General features: G+C 44.2%; 1 protein-coding gene across 1 annotated transcript in view; it reads right to left on the reverse strand.

Annotated features, from left to right (window-relative positions):
- Nucleotides 1-2,408, reverse strand: part of GPR158 (G protein-coupled receptor 158) — a 187,893-nt gene extending 185,485 nt beyond the window's left edge. Inside the window, exon 1 of the mRNA XM_036400776.2 lies at nt 1,256-2,408. Within this exon, the coding sequence (XP_036256669.1) occupies nt 1,256-2,127 (872 nt within the window). The 5' untranslated portion in view covers nt 2,128-2,408. The remainder of the gene's footprint in view (nt 1-1,255) is intronic.
- Nucleotides 2,409-20,139: the final 17,731 nt, after the last annotated feature.

Genomic DNA, 20,139 nt, shown 5'->3' on the forward strand with positions numbered 1-20,139 from the left:
AATTCAGCAACAAACAGCCAACAGCTGAGTTCATTTTACCTTAACCCTATCATCCCCATAAGTGTGAAAATTTCAGGGCAAGAAGTAATTCAACAGAGAAATAAGCAGCCATTATCCATTCAACAAATTTTGGGTTTTTTCAGGAATTTATTACTGCACTCATATCTCTTTGATCACACTGGATTTCAGACTAAGCCAAGAGAAACAGCATTTGCAGATATTATTGCCTTGCCTCCTAGGTGTGGCAAAATCTCTGGTGTCAGCTACGTTCCTATCAATCTTTACCTGCTACTTATTGATAGCACAAGAGAAATCGTGTGCTCCTCTCTCATCCTGAGAAATGCCAGCTGCTCTTGGGCAGTGCACATTCCCCACTGGACAAAGTTACTGGACCCCTCACAGGAGTGCCAAGGGAAAAACTGGCATCTCACACTCCACAGGTTGCTCTCATTCTTTGAGCAAATCTCTCTTTGGTGTCAAAATACAGACACAAGAAAGAGCCTTTTTCTATCTGCTGCAGTTCAGGGGCAAAGTATATAAAAGCAACAAAAAGTATATGAAGCAATAAAAAATAAGCAAACCTTTACCTATGCCAGGTATCAAATATAAAGCTGGAGGTGCAAAAGGAAAGCTCTCCTTCTGCCACTTCATCTTATAGCCACATGAACTATGACAGAACAGCAGTCACCAGTACTGATTTACCTACATGTCTACTACCACTGACCAGGCTCGAGCACCCCACAGTGGATGTGCTCTGGAGACCAGAAACAGCAGTTTACCAGCACTAGTAATGTCATTAATTACTGGGAATGTTATTTCCCAGCAGGTTAAAAGCATAGCTGGGGTCCAGCTAGGTTCAATTTCACAGTATAATAAGAAATAACAACTCAGTGAGCATTTTCCTCTTGCAGACACAGATAAACTTCAACTGGCAGCAGCTGCTCGCCTCTCCCCACAAGCCCACCAGGAACGTAACCCACATGCACGCCTGCTCCAATGGCAGCAGGCAAAGCAAACGCTGTCTTACAGACGGAGACGACTGCGAGTCTTTTAAGGAGCAACAGCTCCCGAAGGCACAGCTCAACAGGAAGGCCTGAGGCTGCTCTGCGCTGTGACTGAGCAGCCCGTGCGGCTGGGGTTGATCAGGTCACCCAGAGAGCAGAATGCCCTTCCCTAGGAGCGAGGGAAGAATCAAACCCCCATCCTGCTTCCCCCTCCCCTTCTCGACAGAAAGTAAAGGGAACACTCCTCTTACCTGAACTCGGGTAGGAGGTTTGGCCGCAGCCCATAAAAAGCCGCCGAGAGAGTCACTAGCCAGCCGGGTTTGTAATTCCCATTCTCACACTCCAGGTATGGTGAGGACCACCGGATGTGGTTCTTATCAGCAGTGAAGCTCTCCCGCCTCTTCCAACTGTTTTCCAAAGTTTTGGGGCCCGTGTTTAAGACCTTCCTGTGCAGATGTGGCCGCCACTTGCGCTTCAAGCTGTGGAACCACTCTGTTTCCACAGAGGCGTTGGCCAGGCGGTGAGCCGTGGAGGACAAGTCCTGCAGGAGGACCTGGCTCTCGTGCCTGCTGGCCTGGAGGAAAACCTGGGGAGTGGAGGAGAAAGGCTCCGTGCTGAAAGTGATAGCGGCCCTGGAGATGTTGGGGTCCTCCTCCAGCAGGCTCCTGATCAAGGCGCGGTACCACTCCAGGTCCTCCTGCAAGTTCTGCTCCCGCGACTTATTGCTCTGGAGGATCATGTTGAGTAAGTTGGTGGCGTGGGTGAGGGTGCCCAGGGCGCCGTGCAGGGAGGGGTGCGAGGTGAAGCGCGACTTGCCGGCGAGGCTGGCCAGCTCGTACCGCCCGGAGCAGTTGGCTCGCCGCAACTCCCGGGAGTCGCCCGTGTAGAGGAACGAGGCCACGTCCTGGGGCACCTCCTCGGCGAGCCGCTGCGCCAAGATGGTGCTCTCGGTAGAGCGGCTCCGCGGAGCCGGCAGAGGCTCCCGGCTCTTGATGTGGTTGTAAATAGGCTGCTTCCCTCCGAGCGCCCGCTCCCGGCCCCGCACTGCCTGCCCTTGGTCGCCGGCAGACCCCAGCCCGCGCTGGGCGAGGAGCAAGAGGAGAAGGAGCCGGAGCAAAGCCATGTCCCCCGGTGCTGCCGGTCGCACCGGCACGGCGAGGTGGCTGAAGATGAGCTTCGCGCAGGCGGCCGCGGCGCAGGGGTGCGAACGCGCAGAGGCGGCCGAGCGGCAGCGGGGCGGAACGCGACCCCCGGCCCGCGAGTCACCTGTGGCGGTGCCGCCCGCAACCTCCCCAGCGCGGGGCTCCGCACAGCCCCACCGCCGGCGCGGAGCGGCGCGCAGCCCCTCCGGCGACAGCAGAGCCGAGCCCTCCTGCGCCTCCTCCCGCCGCGGCCACCGCGCTCACTGAGCTCCTGCCCGGCGCAGCGCGCAGGGGCGGCGGCGCCCGCGCCCGGCGCAGCGGCGGGTCCCCCCGCGGCGCCCCGCCGCCGCCCGCGCTCCGCAGCTCCGCATCCTTCGAGCGCCGCTGCCGGAGAGGGGGGCCCGTGGCGCGGGACTGCCACTTGCTGCGGGGATCGGCGGGCGGGGCTGCTGCCGGGGAGCCAGCGGACAGGCACCCGCCTCCGCTCGGCTCTGCGAGCGAGGACGCCCGGCCGTGGGAGGACGGATGGTCACCGGGCGGCTCCGCCACGGGCAGCCCCACACCGCGCGGCGCTCCTCATCACCCGCCCTTATAGGTGTACGCCAGGCAGCGGCCGCCCTATGTGGCTGCCTCGCCTGTCAGTCAGCCGGCAGCCACTCACGGGGCAGGAGAACGGTGCCATGCGATGCCGGGGGAGGCGGCGCTGCTGCCGCGGAGAGGCGTCGAGGCACCTGGCTTCACCTGCAGCCGGCTCAGCTTGGGACGAAGGCGGGGCAGGCGCCCGCCCCGGTGGGAGCCGCTCCGCTTTCCCGGGGCTCGGGAGTGGCGGGCGGGGAATCCGCGGGGGCTCCGCCGGGCCCGGGGGTCGCCCGCGGCGCGTGGCAGCGACACCTGGTGGCCGGGCTTGGGGCGGCGCCTCCGCGCCGGGGGCGAGCGGCGGGAGCCGCGGGGCGAGCGCGGGAGCGGGGACGCGGTGCCCTGAACACCCGGCTCCGTGTGTCCCCCTCCGCTGCGGGGAGCTGGAGAAGCCCGGTGCTGCGGGGGAAGGCAGTTCCAGCCGGATCCCCAGCGTGGGCTGACGCCTGTCAGAGCTGCGTGCCGTTGTGGGGAAGGCGCTCCCGCTTCCAGCGTTTCTCGGGTGGGTGGAGGGGGCGCAGGCTGATCCTTGGCTGCCCCCGGGACGCGTGGGACCGGCCGGGCTGCCCAGGAGGGAGGCGTTTGGCGAAGGGAACGACGTTTGCGTGGGAGTGGGCAACTGCGCCTTCGGGATCTCCGGGCCCGTCGCCCGCGGGCGCCTCGCCCGGGCTGCCCCACTCGCCCCGGGCACGAGCGCATCCCCCGGAACGGGCGCTCAGCCACCCTCCCTCTCCCTGCAGCTACGCTGGCTGGCTGGTTGTGTTCCTGTAACCATGATCTTTTTTCCCTTGGCGTTTTAACTGCAAGGTGCTAATTCCTACCGCTGCTTTCAAAACTAAGTCCTTAATCCAGTGGCTTTTAACATTGACCTTCAGAGCACCTGTGTGGAGCTGAAGCAGCACAGGCTGATCCCTCAGGTTTCCTCCTCTGTGGAAACCCCCTTGGAATAATATAAATGCCTAGAAGACATTGTTAGGATTTTCCAGATAAGCCATCATGATTAATAATAAGAATCTAGTTTAGTAAAACATTTCAGCATGTGTTTAACTTTGTACACTTTCTTTGGCAGAATTATGCACTGCTCAATATCTTACTAATGGATGAGGGAATTGTTACAGGAGACAGCAAAGGGTGAGTTTTGGAGGAGGTGGTCCATGGCAAAATCTAACTACATTCCATTCCCACTTAATATAAAATTCCCTTTTGGAATTCAAAAGTGCAGATGAAAAGAGTAGTAAAAGGGGACCATTTTTTTTTCTTTTCTCCCCCCCACACACGTGCATGCACATCCTAGGAGCAGATTTCAGTTATGCAGAATATATTATCTAATTTTAAACCACTGACAAGTTATATCTGCTCCTTAAAACATAATCTTATTTTAGAATTATTTGAAATGGCACTTGACAGAATAGTCACTCTAAGATAGCTAAATGTAAATTATATTTGCAGTCCATATATCCTAGTGATGCTATGCACCTTTGTCTTTACCTATGGACACCTTTAATAATTATAATATTATTGGTTAAGAGAGAAAGTTATAAATTATTTTTTTCTCTTGCTGCATGCAATTGAAGAGGCTATTCAACACATAAGAATAATTTACTTGTATTGAGCTTTCCCTCAAGTGAATAGTTTGTGAGGTTATTTAGAAACCGCTTATACTGAGAAGCTCAGAAGCTGATATTTACAGTTTAGCACAGCACAGGGAGTCTGTATTTCCAAGTCTGCTCTCAGCAAATACCTAAAGATGCATCATTTGCTGTAGATAAGAGGGAACTAGGGCTTTTGACAGCAGCAGCTCTCAGGGCTGAGCTAAACTAATGTGGGATCTGTTACAGGGAGAGATATCACTGGCATAATAAATAAACATATTTTTTTTAATGTTGTGCCTGGGCTGATTCTCTTTATTGACAGACAAGGGCTGCTGGAAAGGAAAGGAAAGGTTAGTTCCCTGTCGGAAATTCACTTTTCCTACTTTAGCCTGACTATTAATACCTCTCTGAATTGCACTAGGCCTGCTCATTGGCCACATTCACACGTTCTCAGGATAATCAACTATGCCTTTAATGTACTTTCATGGTAAGTTCCTTGTATTTCCTGATCACCTCATGGTCCTCCCACATACCCTTCTACAGTGGCACCCACCACTGCCCCTGCCCCTTGTCCTTCACTAACATCCCAGAAGCTGCAGTTCTTAACCCAAAGGTTTGCCAGGAGCAAAGACCCAAATGGGGTAGTGCACACCTCCAGATGTTGGAAGTCTCCCTTAATCTCAAGCATTAGAAGTCTGCTCTTTTCCCTATCAGTCTGCTCTTTTTCCTATCAGTCTGCTCAGGGTGTTTGGTCTCTCTGCTGGCACTTCTGAGTCAGAGGGAGAGGATGAGGGGTTTATTGAGGACTTTCTCATTCAAGGTGCCAGGATCATGGCTGAGCCTTGTACACCTGTACCACACAGGGTTGAAAGAAGCCTCTTTTATCCTGTAGGGCTTCCTTCTGCAGTCAGTTCAGAGCTGATCCCAAACAGCTACTACGTACAGCCAGGTCCAAAATGAAACACGAACAGATTTTAAGCCATTGCAAATGTGCATTTTCTTACAGCTTTATAAATGCTGTGCTGTGGGACCCAAAGCCTACCATTCATGGCCCAGATACTGGCAATATGAAAATATAGTATCCTCCTAGATTAAGGAAATCTACCAAATATTTTATTTACTAAGGACTGGGAGAGGTGTAGAAACCTGTGATCATTGTATTTTTTATTTTAATATTAAAATGCATTAATATTTCTGGACTTTTATATGTAATCAGTTGAGTATGTCAGAAATCTGTTCAGCTGTGACCAAGACAATGTGAAAATGGACTGGGAGTCCCCTGAGACACAAGATTACTTTGACTGAATAATATTTCCTATGCTCCTGCCTCAATTCTGTCAGAGGTGCTGCATCAAGCCAGCCACTGCAAGGAATCAGGAGGCATCTGACCACTGTCCTGAATATTTCTGAGTTGTTACAACTATGGCAATTGCTTCACTCAATGTGCTTGTACATGAAGCATCTCAATTCACTGTATTGCCTATCAGAACTGAAGTCAGCTCTACATGAATCTAATTACAGTGTAGAAAGAACAGCAGTGCAAAATGTTAGCTGTTATTAACAGACTAGAGTAAGTGTAACCTACTTTCTTCAGATATGGCCTATGCAAAAAGATTGTGGTTTATCTGAACTGTCTGAAATGCTAAAAGCATCACAATTACTGCATTGTTAAACCAGTTGGGAGCAAGGAAAGACTGTTTTATTAGTATTTGTCCTAAACTATTTACGAGATGTACAGAGAATACACACAAGAGTAAGTGCCAAAACTTTTAGCATTGTGTTGTATTTCTCTCACAAAACAGAGACAAATTGCTGCTTCTGGTATTTAAAAACACATGAAAAGCAAAGTATTCTTAAAAGTACTCCTACTTTTAGCTTGAGTACTTAACATTCTAGCAGCAATATTTTTTGTCTGTCTGCCAATGACTTCTGATCTCTTTAATTAATTTCAGGTAAGTTTGACAGAAATCTACAAGCTTCTACAAATGTACAAGCTTCTACAGCTGGATCAAAGAAAGCAACCCATGTTAATTTTCGGGCTGAGGGAAAAGCTTCAGAGTGAATTCAACACTTAAATAGAGTCCCTTTGGTCTTTCCTTTGGCCACTCATATTGGCCAATAAGCATAAATATACCCCCAAAACAGCTGGAACATGTGGGACAGCCTCCCTATCCAACAGGGAGGGAACAGCCAAGGGGGCTGATGGGGTGGAATTCAAAAAGACAAGGGGCAGCTGCAAATGCTGTTGACAGTGGGCACAGAGCCATGAGACTTTAGGAAACAATGCAGAGAGTCCACGGGGGCTGGGAGAAATGCTGATATTACAGAAGAGGGTGAGAGAAAGAGTGAACACAAATCCACTGAAACCAGGCTTTGTTAGTTCTCTTGTTTTCTCTCACAAATGAATTTAAACCATCAGCTGAATATGTCAGGAGAAAATAGTCAAAATGCAGAGTACTAAAATTCTTACTTAGAAGTGGACAAAAGAAGCAGCAAGAATTTACCTGTCAGTTAGTGTTCACTGGTAGTGGGAAATGCCAACCCACTGGACATTTTCTTAGAAACATTGGGACAGAAGGAATCTGGCAGAGGTTGTCTAGTAGAGCACTCCAGCACTGCAGCAGGACTATGTACAGCACAACTGTCTCTGCCAGGGGCTGGCTTGCCTACTCCAAGAGAACTTCCAGTCAGGTAGATGTCACAGCCACCCTAACTACCTTCTCCCACATTTCATTACCTTAGCACCAGGTGTGGGGTGAGAGAAGTCCATAAAGTCTTCTTTACTTTCTTTGTTTCTTTGCCTTCTTATCAGAGCACAATCACCACAAACTAGTATCTGTCTGCAAAATACCACTTTGACTTCCTCTTTTTTTTTCTTTATCTGGGCTAAATTAATCAAATTTCTTAACAGGCTATGTTACAAAACAAGCTGTGTTTTGCTTTCCAAAACTGTTGTTGGCCCTGCTGTTCTCTTCTTGACTGTCCATTCTGTTAGCCTGCTTCTCTAGGCATCCCAGACAAGGCCTCCCATTATGCATCATCTCCAGAACGTGTAAAATTCTCTCTCAATACACCCCACATTGAGGTCTGCCTGCTTTTTCACCTTCATCACAGTATTGACCACTACTCAAGTCTGTAATTCTGAGTAATCCTCATAACCTTTCAAAACATATTGCTTCCCAGTTATCTATTATCTATTTTTATTTGAGGATCTAAGCTCTGCTACCCCTGAGTAGTTTTTTGTTCTTGTATTTGCTGAATTTTACCAGTGATTTTAGGCAACCTCTGTTTTTTTCAAATTATATTTAGTTCTTATTCCATTTTTCAAAATGTTTATAACTATCTCTTTTTTTCTTGTACTCATGTGCTAATGATTTGACCTTTTATTTCCTTAGCTAATCTGTTCATTAACCTATTTAATAGAATGAATCTTTTGGGAACCTACTAAAAACATCTTCCTGGTTTGATAGTACACAGCTGATACTTACTTTTGAGAATTAGTTCAGGAGCAATTGCTTACCCACTCATGAATCACCTACACAATAGTTCCTTAGCTTACTGATGAGAACTTCAAGCTATGTAGTGAATGCTGTTGATGCAGATATACAGCATATCTACTGCTTTGTCACTATCCTTGAGGTCAGTTATGAGTCAAAGAAGAAAATTCAGCTTGTTTCATGTGGAGTTCTCTTGACAAACTCACAATGGCTAATCTTTATGTATTATTTTTAGGTGATTACTAAAAAGCAGTTTAATAATTCTTTTGTGAGTCTTCTGGTGATATCTGTATCATTAGTTTCTTTATAATTTCTCTCATCTCTTTTTCTGAAAATACGTAGCATGGTTTTTTTCCAACTTTAGAATCTCCCCCCCAAACACTTGAAATAGCAAGTGGTAGGATATGCTTGAAAGATCACATCTTATCTCCAACAGAGAATGTTATTCTAGATTAGGAGAAAATGTCAGAAAACACATTGATGACTTTGATGCCTAATTGTTTGTAGAGAACTTGCATCTGATATGCAGGTGTATCTGATATGCAGACTCTACAGTTTAAATAAACACTATTCCAAAGCTTTGTTCACTTGTTCACAGTTGGGAAAAGATGGGGGATGCTGAAATGCAGGGCTAAATATAGGCCATATAAAATACAAATAAAACTACAGTCCACTCTGCTTGTACTTTACAGACATGATGTAAATATTGTGAAACATTGTGCACATAAACTGAGAGCTGGTGGTGCCTCTGTGGCAAGGACACACAGGGAGAGCAGCACTGCAGCTCAGAACACATACCCAAAGCAATCAAAATCCTGAGCCAGTTTCCACTAATTCTTAATTTGAAATTAAAACAAATGTAAACCAGAAACTCCTGTGTCAATTAAGGCAGTGTGCAGCAAATGGAATAAATTACTGGCACAGTACCTGAGCTACCTTCAAAAGCAAATCCCACTTCCCCTTAATTTCCAGTGCTAAATAAGGACATTAAGTGGGCAACACCCCTAATAATGGTAGAAGAAGATTCACTGCTAAATCCAAAAGGAGACATTAGTGTTTCTGGCCCTGTTTTACATAGCCTAAAAGCTGATATGAACTGCCAGCCCCTGCAGCAGAAGAAGCTGCTGAGCTCAGACCCTCAGCCATCCCTGGGTGAGCAGTAACACACATGGAGAGGAGGAGTGCTCAGTCCCCTGATACTCTTTCTTAGCTGCAGCAAGAGCGGCATTCATTCAAGGGGTACAAATATTTAAATATTTTAAAATATTGTCCCTAACCACATAACTTATGTATTTGAGTACAGATTAATGGATGTCTGCTGAAGCACAGGCAGAGGTGGTAGAAGTGCTTATCTTTGGATTAATAGCCAGGGCCTAGAACATTGCTATGGCTAGTGAGAGGTAGAGACCCTTCTCAACAAGAACTTCAAAACCACAACTTTGAGGAGACAGCCCAACAGCAATCCAGCACCTTGTCAGAGTTAGAATGAAGCAGGCTAGAAATGAATGAGAGATAAATGCACTAAGATGAGATAAAGGAAGAATCACCTGAAAAAGAAAGCTTAAAAATCGTTATAAGCATCAGAAAATAACATGTCTACCAGGCCATGTTATATGTAGTAGCTAAATTTCTTCTGAGCACCTTGGTTTCAGTAATTAACTAGTTGATTACAATCAGCATTCAAATTAATACAGTTCTTTTTAACAAGAGCTATCAGGGAAGAATAATCACTGGGAGAAGAGCACAGACAAGGTGGGCTTTTTTGTTCTCTTACAACAAGAATAACATTCATAGTACTTCCAACAATATCTGAAGAAAAATTAATTTTGTTATCAATAAACCATGAATGCATACAATCCTGATCCAGTGTGTACAGCAGTAAATTGCTGGCTGTTTTTTTCTTCCTTGCTGCTTTAGGGATTTAGGGCATTAAAAATATTTTTTGAACTTTCAAAGATGTAACCCACAATATGATGGCATGGTAACTACTTTGGATTTAACTTTATGTCTAGATGAAGTATTCTCCCTCCTAATCCTCCTAATTATTATACCAATTACTTTTTTTTTTTTTCAAATATATTTTAAGGAATCATTTTGCCTTTTCTCTCTGTTACATAAAACAACAAATTGTCATCTGATGTAGATTAGCATATCTTTATTGAAGCCAATGAAATTATATAAATTTATATAGAAAACTATTTGCCCACTCATCTCATATACAGAAGGAAGAATACAGAATTCCCATTAAAATGTTACAAAAACCTACATCCTGTTACATTTTGTTCTAAGAATTTGCAGATGTCAGCTAATGGAAATAAACTTCAAAGGGAGGAATAATTTGAATTAATTGGGAGCTAAATCACAATCTCAAAATAAGTTCTGTTTGGTTGCTTTATGCTGTGTTGTTAAGTGGGTCTTTTAACAGCTTTGCTGTTTCATGTAGAGCTGTCCACTTGAAATCAGAAGCAAATAGCAGAAGCTACTGATCATGGACCTTGAGGTTTGAGGCAGCCCTTGATTTCATGCTGATAAAATATTCAAAATAAACCCTCAGTTAAAATCCTGCTTTTTCTCTTTCTTCTTGGAAGAAACAAGATTTATGGAAAAAAAACCAGACTATCCTGTCTCTACCCCTGTCCATCTGCCCCATTCCACATTCAACAGAAAAGCAAGAGGTGAGATGGAGTATATTTTTTTTTAAACAATGAATGAGAGGGTCATATCAATGATATCAGAGATGGAAGGGAAAAGTGGAGGCAAAGAAATCTCATTTTCCTGACTCTTTTTTTCCATAACTTGTAAAAACAGAGGCTCTGCTTTAGTATAGGTCAGACAGACTTCACTCTGGACAAGAAAGGTAAGGTGTTGGAGATAGTACAGTGAGAAAAAGAAAATAATGATACAGCCTTTTGTCCTAGGTACAAGGCACCAGAACGCCCATGTTTTTGATTTAGGAAAGCAGTTTTAATGGACAAGAAGGCAAGGGCCAGATAAGCTTTGGGCCAAACCTTCAAAAGTCATACAAACCCTATAAAGCAGGGACAGCAGAGGAGAGATGAGACAGTCATTTGCCGTGCCAATGTTGGGGTGGGACCTCTGTAAGGCTGGTCTGGACAGTCCTCTGGCATTGAAGAGGGAGGCATGGCATGAAGAAATAAGGCAGACATTTATTTGTGTGTCTTTCAGATCTCTCGCTACCAATGCCCTTTACTTGCAGCTGTGGTGTTCATATTTCCCGATGTGGATCACTGGTCACTGGGACCTGTAGTGAATAAAGATGCACAGAGCTACATCATTCATAGAGGTGGTAAAGAGGTCTTGTGGGGCTAAGAGCTTTTGGTCTTTGAACTCAGAAAAAAATCTCTATAGAAGAAATAATCTCTTCAGCCAATCCAGCTTTCCTCTAGAATTATCTTCAAAATTAATGTCAGTTCAAGAGCAGAAGGGAATTTTTTTACATGTCTATAAAACTGGGGAGACGTGAATCTATGTTTCAACTGAGCAAGGATGACGTTCAGCAGAAACTGCTTGTTCCCCACCAGTTCTAGAACTCAGAGGCTACTGAAAAGACTGAAAGCTAATACTGATGAGATAGAGGGAGGATTCAGCCATTATTGTCAGAAGGAAAGCTATTTCAGAGGAACATTTCAATTTACCTTCTCTAGAAAGAGTGATGATTTCCTATGAAAAGAACCCAAACTACTTTGCAGCAATAGAAAAGAAGGATAACTCTTTTTCTGCATCTAACTTCATCCTGCAATTCCTCTCTCTAAGTCATAACATAGCTAGTGGTTTAGTTTTTGCATTGATTATCTCAATTCTTTTTAAAGGCTACTCAAATAGTAAAATCAAAACAAAGGTATGTCAGTTATATATTAAGTTGTAGCTTCAAGGACTTGTTCATATTCAGTTTTCATCTAATAGACTCTCGATACTTGCTTACTACAAATCATAATTTGTTCAAAGTGCCTATTTTTCACAAATCCTGTCCAACAGTGTGGGATGGGTGTACTTGAGTTGTCTTGGCAGTATTATCCAGCTGTTGTTTCAATCTATGGAACATACACCAAAGGCAGACAGAGGGGAGGACTTGGGACTTAGAGTGTTCAGAGCTTTGCTACCCGTACCTTCCCCTCTCTTTCATTTAATGTTTGCAAGGGACAGCATCAGTCCAGTGCAGGGCTAGATGTCTCTCTTCTGCCAGGCTCAAATACTAGCTCTCTCCAGGATCAGTGTGCTTCTTGATCCCCACTGTGCTCCAGAAGGAGAATGATGAGCTAGGTCACTTGTTAAACCCATGTCTCTCCTGACTCAGCTGCACCAAATGCCTAAAGGCAAGGAAGCCACATCAGTGTCTCCTTTTCCAAGAGTGTAAGTTGTGGCCCACTGTGATTGTAACATAAGTAACAGGACTGAGTCTGCCAGTTTTCACAGACAGACAATATTTTTACCAAGCATAAGTTTCTTTTTCCTTTACTGAGATACAGTAAATTCACTGATTCTGAGTAACCTACATAAGGACATGCAGTTCTTCACATAAAATAGAATTCCAGTAGCTGTAAGAGAAGCCAGCCAGCTCTAGGTATTTAATTGAAATACAAATTACAGCTTTCAGAGCAGTAAAAATACTGATGATAGTAAGATAATCCAGGGACCTATTTTGACAAGTGCACTGTTGTTAGTGCTACTTCCCTATTCAATATTGGTTTTTTTTTTTACTTAAACAGTTGGTCTGTCTAAACTCCATCTTCATTTTCAAATAGATGCAAAGGCTAAAATCTATTTACACTGCAATCAATAGTAAACCACTCACAGATTTTGCCAGAGTCAGTATTTTAGCCTACATTGACAAAGGAGAGACACCATCAAGTTTTGTACTGGAGCAATGCTGTGCCTTGCAAACACTTAATGTCAGAGAGGGGCAGATATGGATTAATGTTGCTTTTTGACACTATAAGTCCTTCATTCTGTCCACCCTTGGTGCACATTCCAAAGTTTGAAACAGCAGCTAGATAAGAGACAGATCAAGTATATCCAATCCCATGCTGCTGGACAGGATTTGTGGAAAGTGGGCTCCCTTCACAGATAGCTCTGCTGAGGACAATTCAGGTCAATGTCTTTTTATCACTTACTTGCAAAAGAATGTCATCTGGTTTGATTTTATCCTGCTGTGATTAGAAGACACATAACCTTCAGCTTTTCTTTCAGCATCAGTCATTTGTAGCTAATAATTTCAGCAAGTGTAAGCAGCGTCTGTGCTGCTGATTCTTCTGAATCACGATGTTTTAATTAAAAATCATTTTGGAAAGTCAGACTTGGACTCTGTAGGTTTGGAAAATTCACAACATTCTACTTTCTTTTCCTAAAAGATATCAAAGAATTATGTTAAGAGATATGTAAATCATCCATTCTCTTCCACAAGCTGGAGAAGCATCTTCTGTCTGATAAGCCAGAACTTATCATCCATCTTACCTCAGATCTGCTATTTATACTGCCCTTCTGCAAATGTGTTATCACTGCCCTGCACACTGTTCCAAGGCATTTTCCACAAAACCTGCAGACTTCCACATCCAAAATGAGCACAACCCCAATCAAATTTATACAGAGGCTGGAACTGAGACTTCACTTTGGATGGCTGTGTGTGGGTGTGTGTGCATGTATGTGTATTTGTGTAGGTGTATCAGCATTCATTGCTTAAATTTTGTTCCTGCTGTAAAAATGACTTGCATAGAGGTTTATTTTAGTACCAAATTGCAAGGTTAGTTCATTTTACAAGATGGCAGTTAAACACATTGGGAGAAGGAGGGAAAATAGATTTTTTCCTAAGATCTGCAGTGTCTGTGATCCTCTGCAACAAACAGAGCAGAACAAAATTCTGGTGACCATTTTGATGAAAAAGTGAATGTGCTCAGTGAGCCAACAAGAAGCAGTCAGGGAAATCAAATATGAGACTGGATAATTTTTTCCTCTTCCAGACATTCCATTTGACTTCCTGGAATTTCATTTAAGACAGAAATATTGTACTTAAGGGGGTTTAATGCTTTTTAAAATTAAATATGCTAAATTAGTTTGTGTAAAAACATTTCTTTATAAAAATCAGCTGCAATATTTGGTGAGTTCATGCTTTTCCTAAAAGTAAAAGCAGCTGTAATAACTTTCCTTCTAACTCTCTAAAGAAATATTCTATAACATTGGCTCTGAAATCTCCACAAAGTCTGCATAGAAATAACCACCACAAATGAAGACCAAAGTGATGCCTTAGGTTTCAGCTCTTATATTTTTCATATTCTGTGCTGCTTTAGTGTGTAGTTCTGAGCTTCATAATAAGGGATGTTAAGTCCTCTTCACAGAGTAGGTAGACAAAACAATTCCTTTCCTAACTGAGGACCAAGGACAACCACCCAAATTTCAGGTCCAAGAGCATAAACAATGTGGACTAAAGAGAGAAAAAACAAAAAGGATGGGACTTCATATAGTAGAGGTGGCCTTTGAGTCATGGAAAAATGCATGCATTGTACTTGAATATCTGTATAGAGGCTTTGCCCCGGGAGGTCCCGGTTGCCCTTGATGGGCTGCAGCTGTGATGTCCTTAATTGGGCTGCAGCTGTGAAGATAACTGGGATAAAAGGGGGCAGGTCAGCCAGGCAGGGAGAGCCTTGGAGGAGCTCTGAACTGAGAAAGAACAGCATGCAGAAGAAAGAGTCTGTGCTGTGAAGATCTGCAGCCGTAAGAATGCACTGAGGAGGTTTGGACTTTAGAAATCCGATACCAACAACAGTATGGGACACTAGAAATAGAACCACAACAATTGGTGACCCCGATGTGATATTTGGTAGAAGATGAGACAGCCAAGAGCTGTGGTGGCCAAGAGCTGCAAAAGAACATAGCCTTTGGGTCAAGGAGCTGTGAAAGAGTATGGCCTTTGAGCAAGGAGCTATGTGGGTTGTACATGGCCTTTGACTCATGGGGAAATATGTGTGTATTGTACTTGAAGTATTGTATGTAAAACCTGGTTCTGTAAGTAAAAGAAAAGGGGAAATATAGTAGAAGAAATTGTACTTGAATATCTCTGTATAGGCTCTGCCCCGGGAGGTCCTGGTTGCCCTTGATGGGCTGCAGCTGTGATGTCCTTAATTGGGCTGCAGCTGTAACCAATGAAGATTAACTGGGATAAAAGGGGGTGGGTTAGCCAGTCAGGGAGAGCCTCGGAGGAGTTCTGAACTGAGAGAGAACAGCATGCAGAAGAAGGGGTCTGTGCTGTGAAGATCTGCAGCCATGAGAATGCACTGAGGAGGTATGGGACTTTAGAAATCTGATAACAACAGTATGGGACCCTAGAAATAGAACCACAACAACTTCATAAGCTAAAGCTATAACTGGACAATTAACTGCAATATGCAAATGGACCAGAACTTATAAAAGTAAGAGACCCTGTGACTGGTTGTCCATTTTGTGACCATTTTGGGTTCATCTTGGGGTGTAGCCCTGGCTGGGCTCTTGTACTGCCCAAGGTGTATCCATTGAGGCCTTCTAATAAGAACCTACTTTATTCTTTACCTCTGTCTAGCCTCTGTTCTAGGTCAGTCTTGACAAGGCTTCAAAAGAATGAAGACCAGCTGGCTTTAGGGCTCCATTAAAGATGGGAAGAGAAGGGAAGTGTGCCTTCAGAGCGTGTGCAGTACTGTAACTTATGCTGGGAAGCTCAGCAGCTGGCAGCTGGATTGGGTCCCTCCATCTCTGCAGTTCAAGGCAGGAGGACTCTCCTTTCCCGCCCTCTGCCCAAATGCAAAATTTTCTCTTGACATTGTGATGTACCTGTTGGGTAAAATTCACATCATCTGCTTAAAGTCCATCAGATCCTCCCTCTGCAGCTCAGTGTCCCAGTGTCAGGGTGACCTTTCCACCTCCCAGTGGGACCCATCCTCCAGGAGCGTGTGTCCCAGTGGCTCCACCCTGATGCAACCACAGAATTGTGTATTCTTGCCTGGGATTCACCAAGGTCTGCCTGAAACCAGGCATAGTTAAAGGAGGAAGAGGCAGCACCATTCAGTGTGATACAAGCTCAGCTTTGGTGTCTGGGAGTGCTGCTGCAGATGTGTCTGCTGTTGCCTTTGTCTTTGCTGAGAATGACAATGCTTTTGTGCTGGTGAACTGTGACATACCAAACACATCAGGTACCTCCATTAAACAACCAAGTGCTGCAAAAAAAGTCCAAAACTGGGGGAAAAATTCCTTCCCTTGCCCTCTTGTTCTGGCAAATAGCTTTGATCCTCTGATACTAGTAAGTTCTCTGGGTTTGTCTCTTCTCTTTCACTCTTATATATTCAACTATGTATGTACACACATGCACATCCACGTGATTTAAACCCTATGGATTGTCCTAGCCATGTTCCCTTTATATTCTATCCCCATCTACATTTTCAGCCCTGAGAGACTCGGTTGCTCAGAGCCAGTGTTTTCAAGGACAGGAAGAGGAATGTGCAGCATCTCACACAGCTGGGAAGGAGCAAGGGGAAAGAGAGGAGGAAAAGCCCTTCCAGCATTCCTATTATGTCCAGGTGTAGCACCTAATGAAGACTGCAGTGATGAGAGGCAAGGGTTAAATCAGCTAAGCCCCAGGGCACACCCTCTGACTGAAACTTGCAGAACTTTTATTTTTTTCTCCACAAAGGTGTGCAGCCGCTTCTGCTGTGCTTTCCACTGCTTTTCACTACACTGCAGATGTTCCCCTGTCACTTTGCTCTAGGCCATCAGACTTGATAAATTCTTATTGCCAACAGAAGATAAGCTCCATGTTTATCAAAGTGGAATGACACCAAGCCCATTTTCCTTTCTGCTACTCCAAGAATATGCATTATGCATACATTTTACATTTATGCCAGTTGGACTCAATTCTGCATCTTCCTGTCAGCTGAAATTATTACCTTTGTTTCTGGCAGGGACATGATGATGCTGTATTTACCTGAACAGGCTTTTAACTCATGATACTTATCAGCTGCCTAGTATTTCCTGGTTTGAGCCACCTTGGTTTTGATAATGAAATTTGTGTGGTCCTATCAGTAGCAATGGTAAAACACCCTCCATAGACTCTTAATCTTTCATCTCTCTTGGAATTTTGGCCCCTGTGGGAGTCATCTGTGACAGGAGGAGCAAGGGCACAGTCCTGAACAGCACCATACAGCCTGCACAGTAGTGCAAACCCTGGGAGGGTGATGGCCTTGCCCAGCACTCCTTCCATGGCAGTTTTAGGACATTAATGCCAACCTGGGAACATTTCCAACAGGCTTTCTGGTCACATCCATCCCATTCTGGTCTATTTAGCTCTATAGGTGCTATCTGCACTGGGCCAGTCAGTCTCCAAGTGGTCCCCTGACTGTTTTGTAGTTTGAGACAGCCTATAACTCTCATCTGAATTTGCTCTTGTCTTTCCTATTTTCACTCCATAAATTCAGCCATTTCAAGCTTAGCTGTACATCTTTAAACAGGATATCTCTGTCTTTTTATCCCTCCCTGCTCTGCATCCTCACTTGCAGCCAGCCCTTGGATGTTGCCATATTGATCTCTTTCCTGTGCTTGGTTTTGCCAGTTGACCACCTCTTACCATCTTCCATTTCTTGTCATCTGAACACTTTCCCTCAAATAATTTGTAAATCCCTGGAGAGTACCCTTCTTACTTTTCTTTTTCCCTTCTCCTTTTTTTCCTGTTGATTATGGTGGCAGAATCCTTGTAATGGCACATTTTATTGTAAAGTGATAATATGTGATGGTAAAGGTTTTAAATCTCACAGTTCTTTTATTTCTCCCTCATTCCTTTTTCTCTGGTTATCTTCTCCATTGACTTTCTTTCCAAGCCATTTCATTTTCCTTTCCCACATTTTTAGAGCTCACCAGCACCCTGCTATTCCCTCTGCAGCTTTGCAAGCTTTGGAGTTTTTCCTTTCTTTTTCAGAGGCAGTGGCCACTCTTAATCTTTGCAGGAACTGTTAATCTCAGTGCAACACCTGTCATCTCTTGTGCCCCAGCTTCTCAATTTGTATCTGGTCTGCACTTGCACAGTCTAGTTTTCAGCTATTTTTCCTGGTGTCTTTCATGGCTTTCCCCAGATCATTTTTATCTGTTCTGTACTGTGACTCCCTTCCCTTTTATCCCAGAGGCAGAAGGGCCTTGTTAGCTAGTTCTGTTCCATAGGAAATTTTCTCTCAACATTTTCTTTTAGAGAATACCAGATTGCAAACACTGTTAAATTTAGCACACAGCTCTCCAGATCCAGACGAGTTAGAGCACTGGAGAAAGGTTTGTGCCCTAAGAGTTCTTATTCATCCTTGGGGTTAGTGCCAATCAGTTTCCTCTAGCTCAGAGGTTTTGGCCCTCAGTTTCTCTCTTTTTCCATGTCTGTACCTCTATGCCAGTTTTGAAAAGGGTTATTCCCCTAAAGCTTTTGCACCACTCTTCTCAGTCACTCACTTTTGCCACTAAAATGCAACTGAAAGCATACTTCTTGTTCTAGGATTAAATAATTTCTCAAAATTCCTTAGTGGTGGAGTTTCCACAGCCTTCCCTAGCAACCAGATGCCTGCCCCAGTAACCTTGCTCCCTGTCCTTGCTTATCCCTGTTACAATGTCAGTCTATTTTTCTTGTGCTAACACAGTGGATATGGTGAACTATTAATTCCTTCCTCTTTGCAGGTACCATTTAGATTTCCACACATCCACTTCCAGATTTCTTTTCTCTGCATTGAGCTACCACAGGGACTTCAATCCTTTTCTTCTTAGGTAATATTTTCTAGAGCTCTGACCACTCTTGTGCTCTCTCCTCAGGTCCCTCAGGATCTCTCGCCCTGCCAGATTCCTGCCACTAACACTGCTTTACTGAAAAGAAGCCTTTGTCTCTCTGTTAGTCTGTCCATTCCCCAGTAAATGTTGTACTTACATTCCCCTCTCTATTAGAGAGAAAGTCTCAATGCTCAGATCTGTGGTTTGTATATATGATCTAAATATCAGTCTGAATTCTTGTTAAAACATTTTGGAGCATTTGGAATCATTCTGATATCATGTAGCACATGCTTTCTTCACTCCTCAGCCACCCTTTCAGCAAAGGTATGTTGTTTTTTCCTAACTCTTAATTCTCTTAGCAGTGACTTTGGACTGAGGGCACCCTTGGTTTCACTGTCTATTCCTCTAGTCTGCAAGACTTTACTGCTGAGAAGCTAATTTCATTTTCACTAGCAGTTTTCTTTTTCCTAAAATGGCAGGGGTAAGTGTTAGGGGTTAGTGGCAGGGATTTGTGTTATCCATCAGTATTTCATTTCTAGAATTTCCTGAAGACATATAAAGGGCCAAACACACAAAGTTCAGTGCTGTATTTCTATTTGAAATAACAGAAGTATATAAATCCACCTACAAGTGGTGACCTTTCAGGATTTGCAGAATTAGATCACACTGGAAAAACTCTGATGGATGAAAAATATAAGCGTAGGGAAAAGTAATATCTGGGATCCCTGGTGTAATGTTTTCAAGAAAAGATTTTATAGAAGTTACTTTACCCCTTGATTTATTCACACCTTTTGCATTTATCCTCGGGGCAAAGTGCTCAAACTGCTCATAAAAAAAAAATCCACATTTGGACAGATTTTTCCTCTAATGAGGTGCTGGCTGCCTGTGGTAGATTTTTCTGAGAGTCCAGTCTAACTTGTTGTGACAAAGGTTGCAGCTAATGTTAAACCTGTAATTTCCCTACAATAACTTTGTAGGGAAATTACAAATTTCCCTACAATAACTGTAGAAAATGAGGATAGCCTGAAGGGCAACACAGTAAAATATATGGCAAGAATTTACTCTGAGTGATAGGTAAGGGCTGTTGGAGGTGAATGTCCACCCACAGACACACACAGAGTAGGTTAAGGTCACCATGTGAACTTTTCCACTTACATTTTTTGCAAATCTCCACAGATAGTCTATTCCACTTCTTAAAATTAGTTTAGACATTACTCTGAGAGAACTGGAAAATCTGAAATACCACTTTTGTGATAGATAAATCCAAGAGAATGAGCAACACCACTTCTTGCACTCAAAAATCCTTCATCTGTAAGTTTTGCCCTTAAGTCACACAAGGTCAAATAAGTCTTTCTAAAACTTGTCCATTCCCCTCCTTTCAGTAGTTTTGCTGGGTAAAACCTATCCTGATGGCTAGGCCCAGAAAGTGCTAGTGACCCACAGAAGTGAAAGGCAATCCTCTGACATGTCAATGGAGTTTGCTTTTAATCCTTAA

Source organism: Molothrus ater, chromosome 1 (assembly GCF_012460135.2).
Source record: "Molothrus ater isolate BHLD 08-10-18 breed brown headed cowbird chromosome 1, BPBGC_Mater_1.1, whole genome shotgun sequence".
Lineage (NCBI taxonomy): Eukaryota > Metazoa > Chordata > Aves > Passeriformes > Icteridae > Molothrus > Molothrus ater.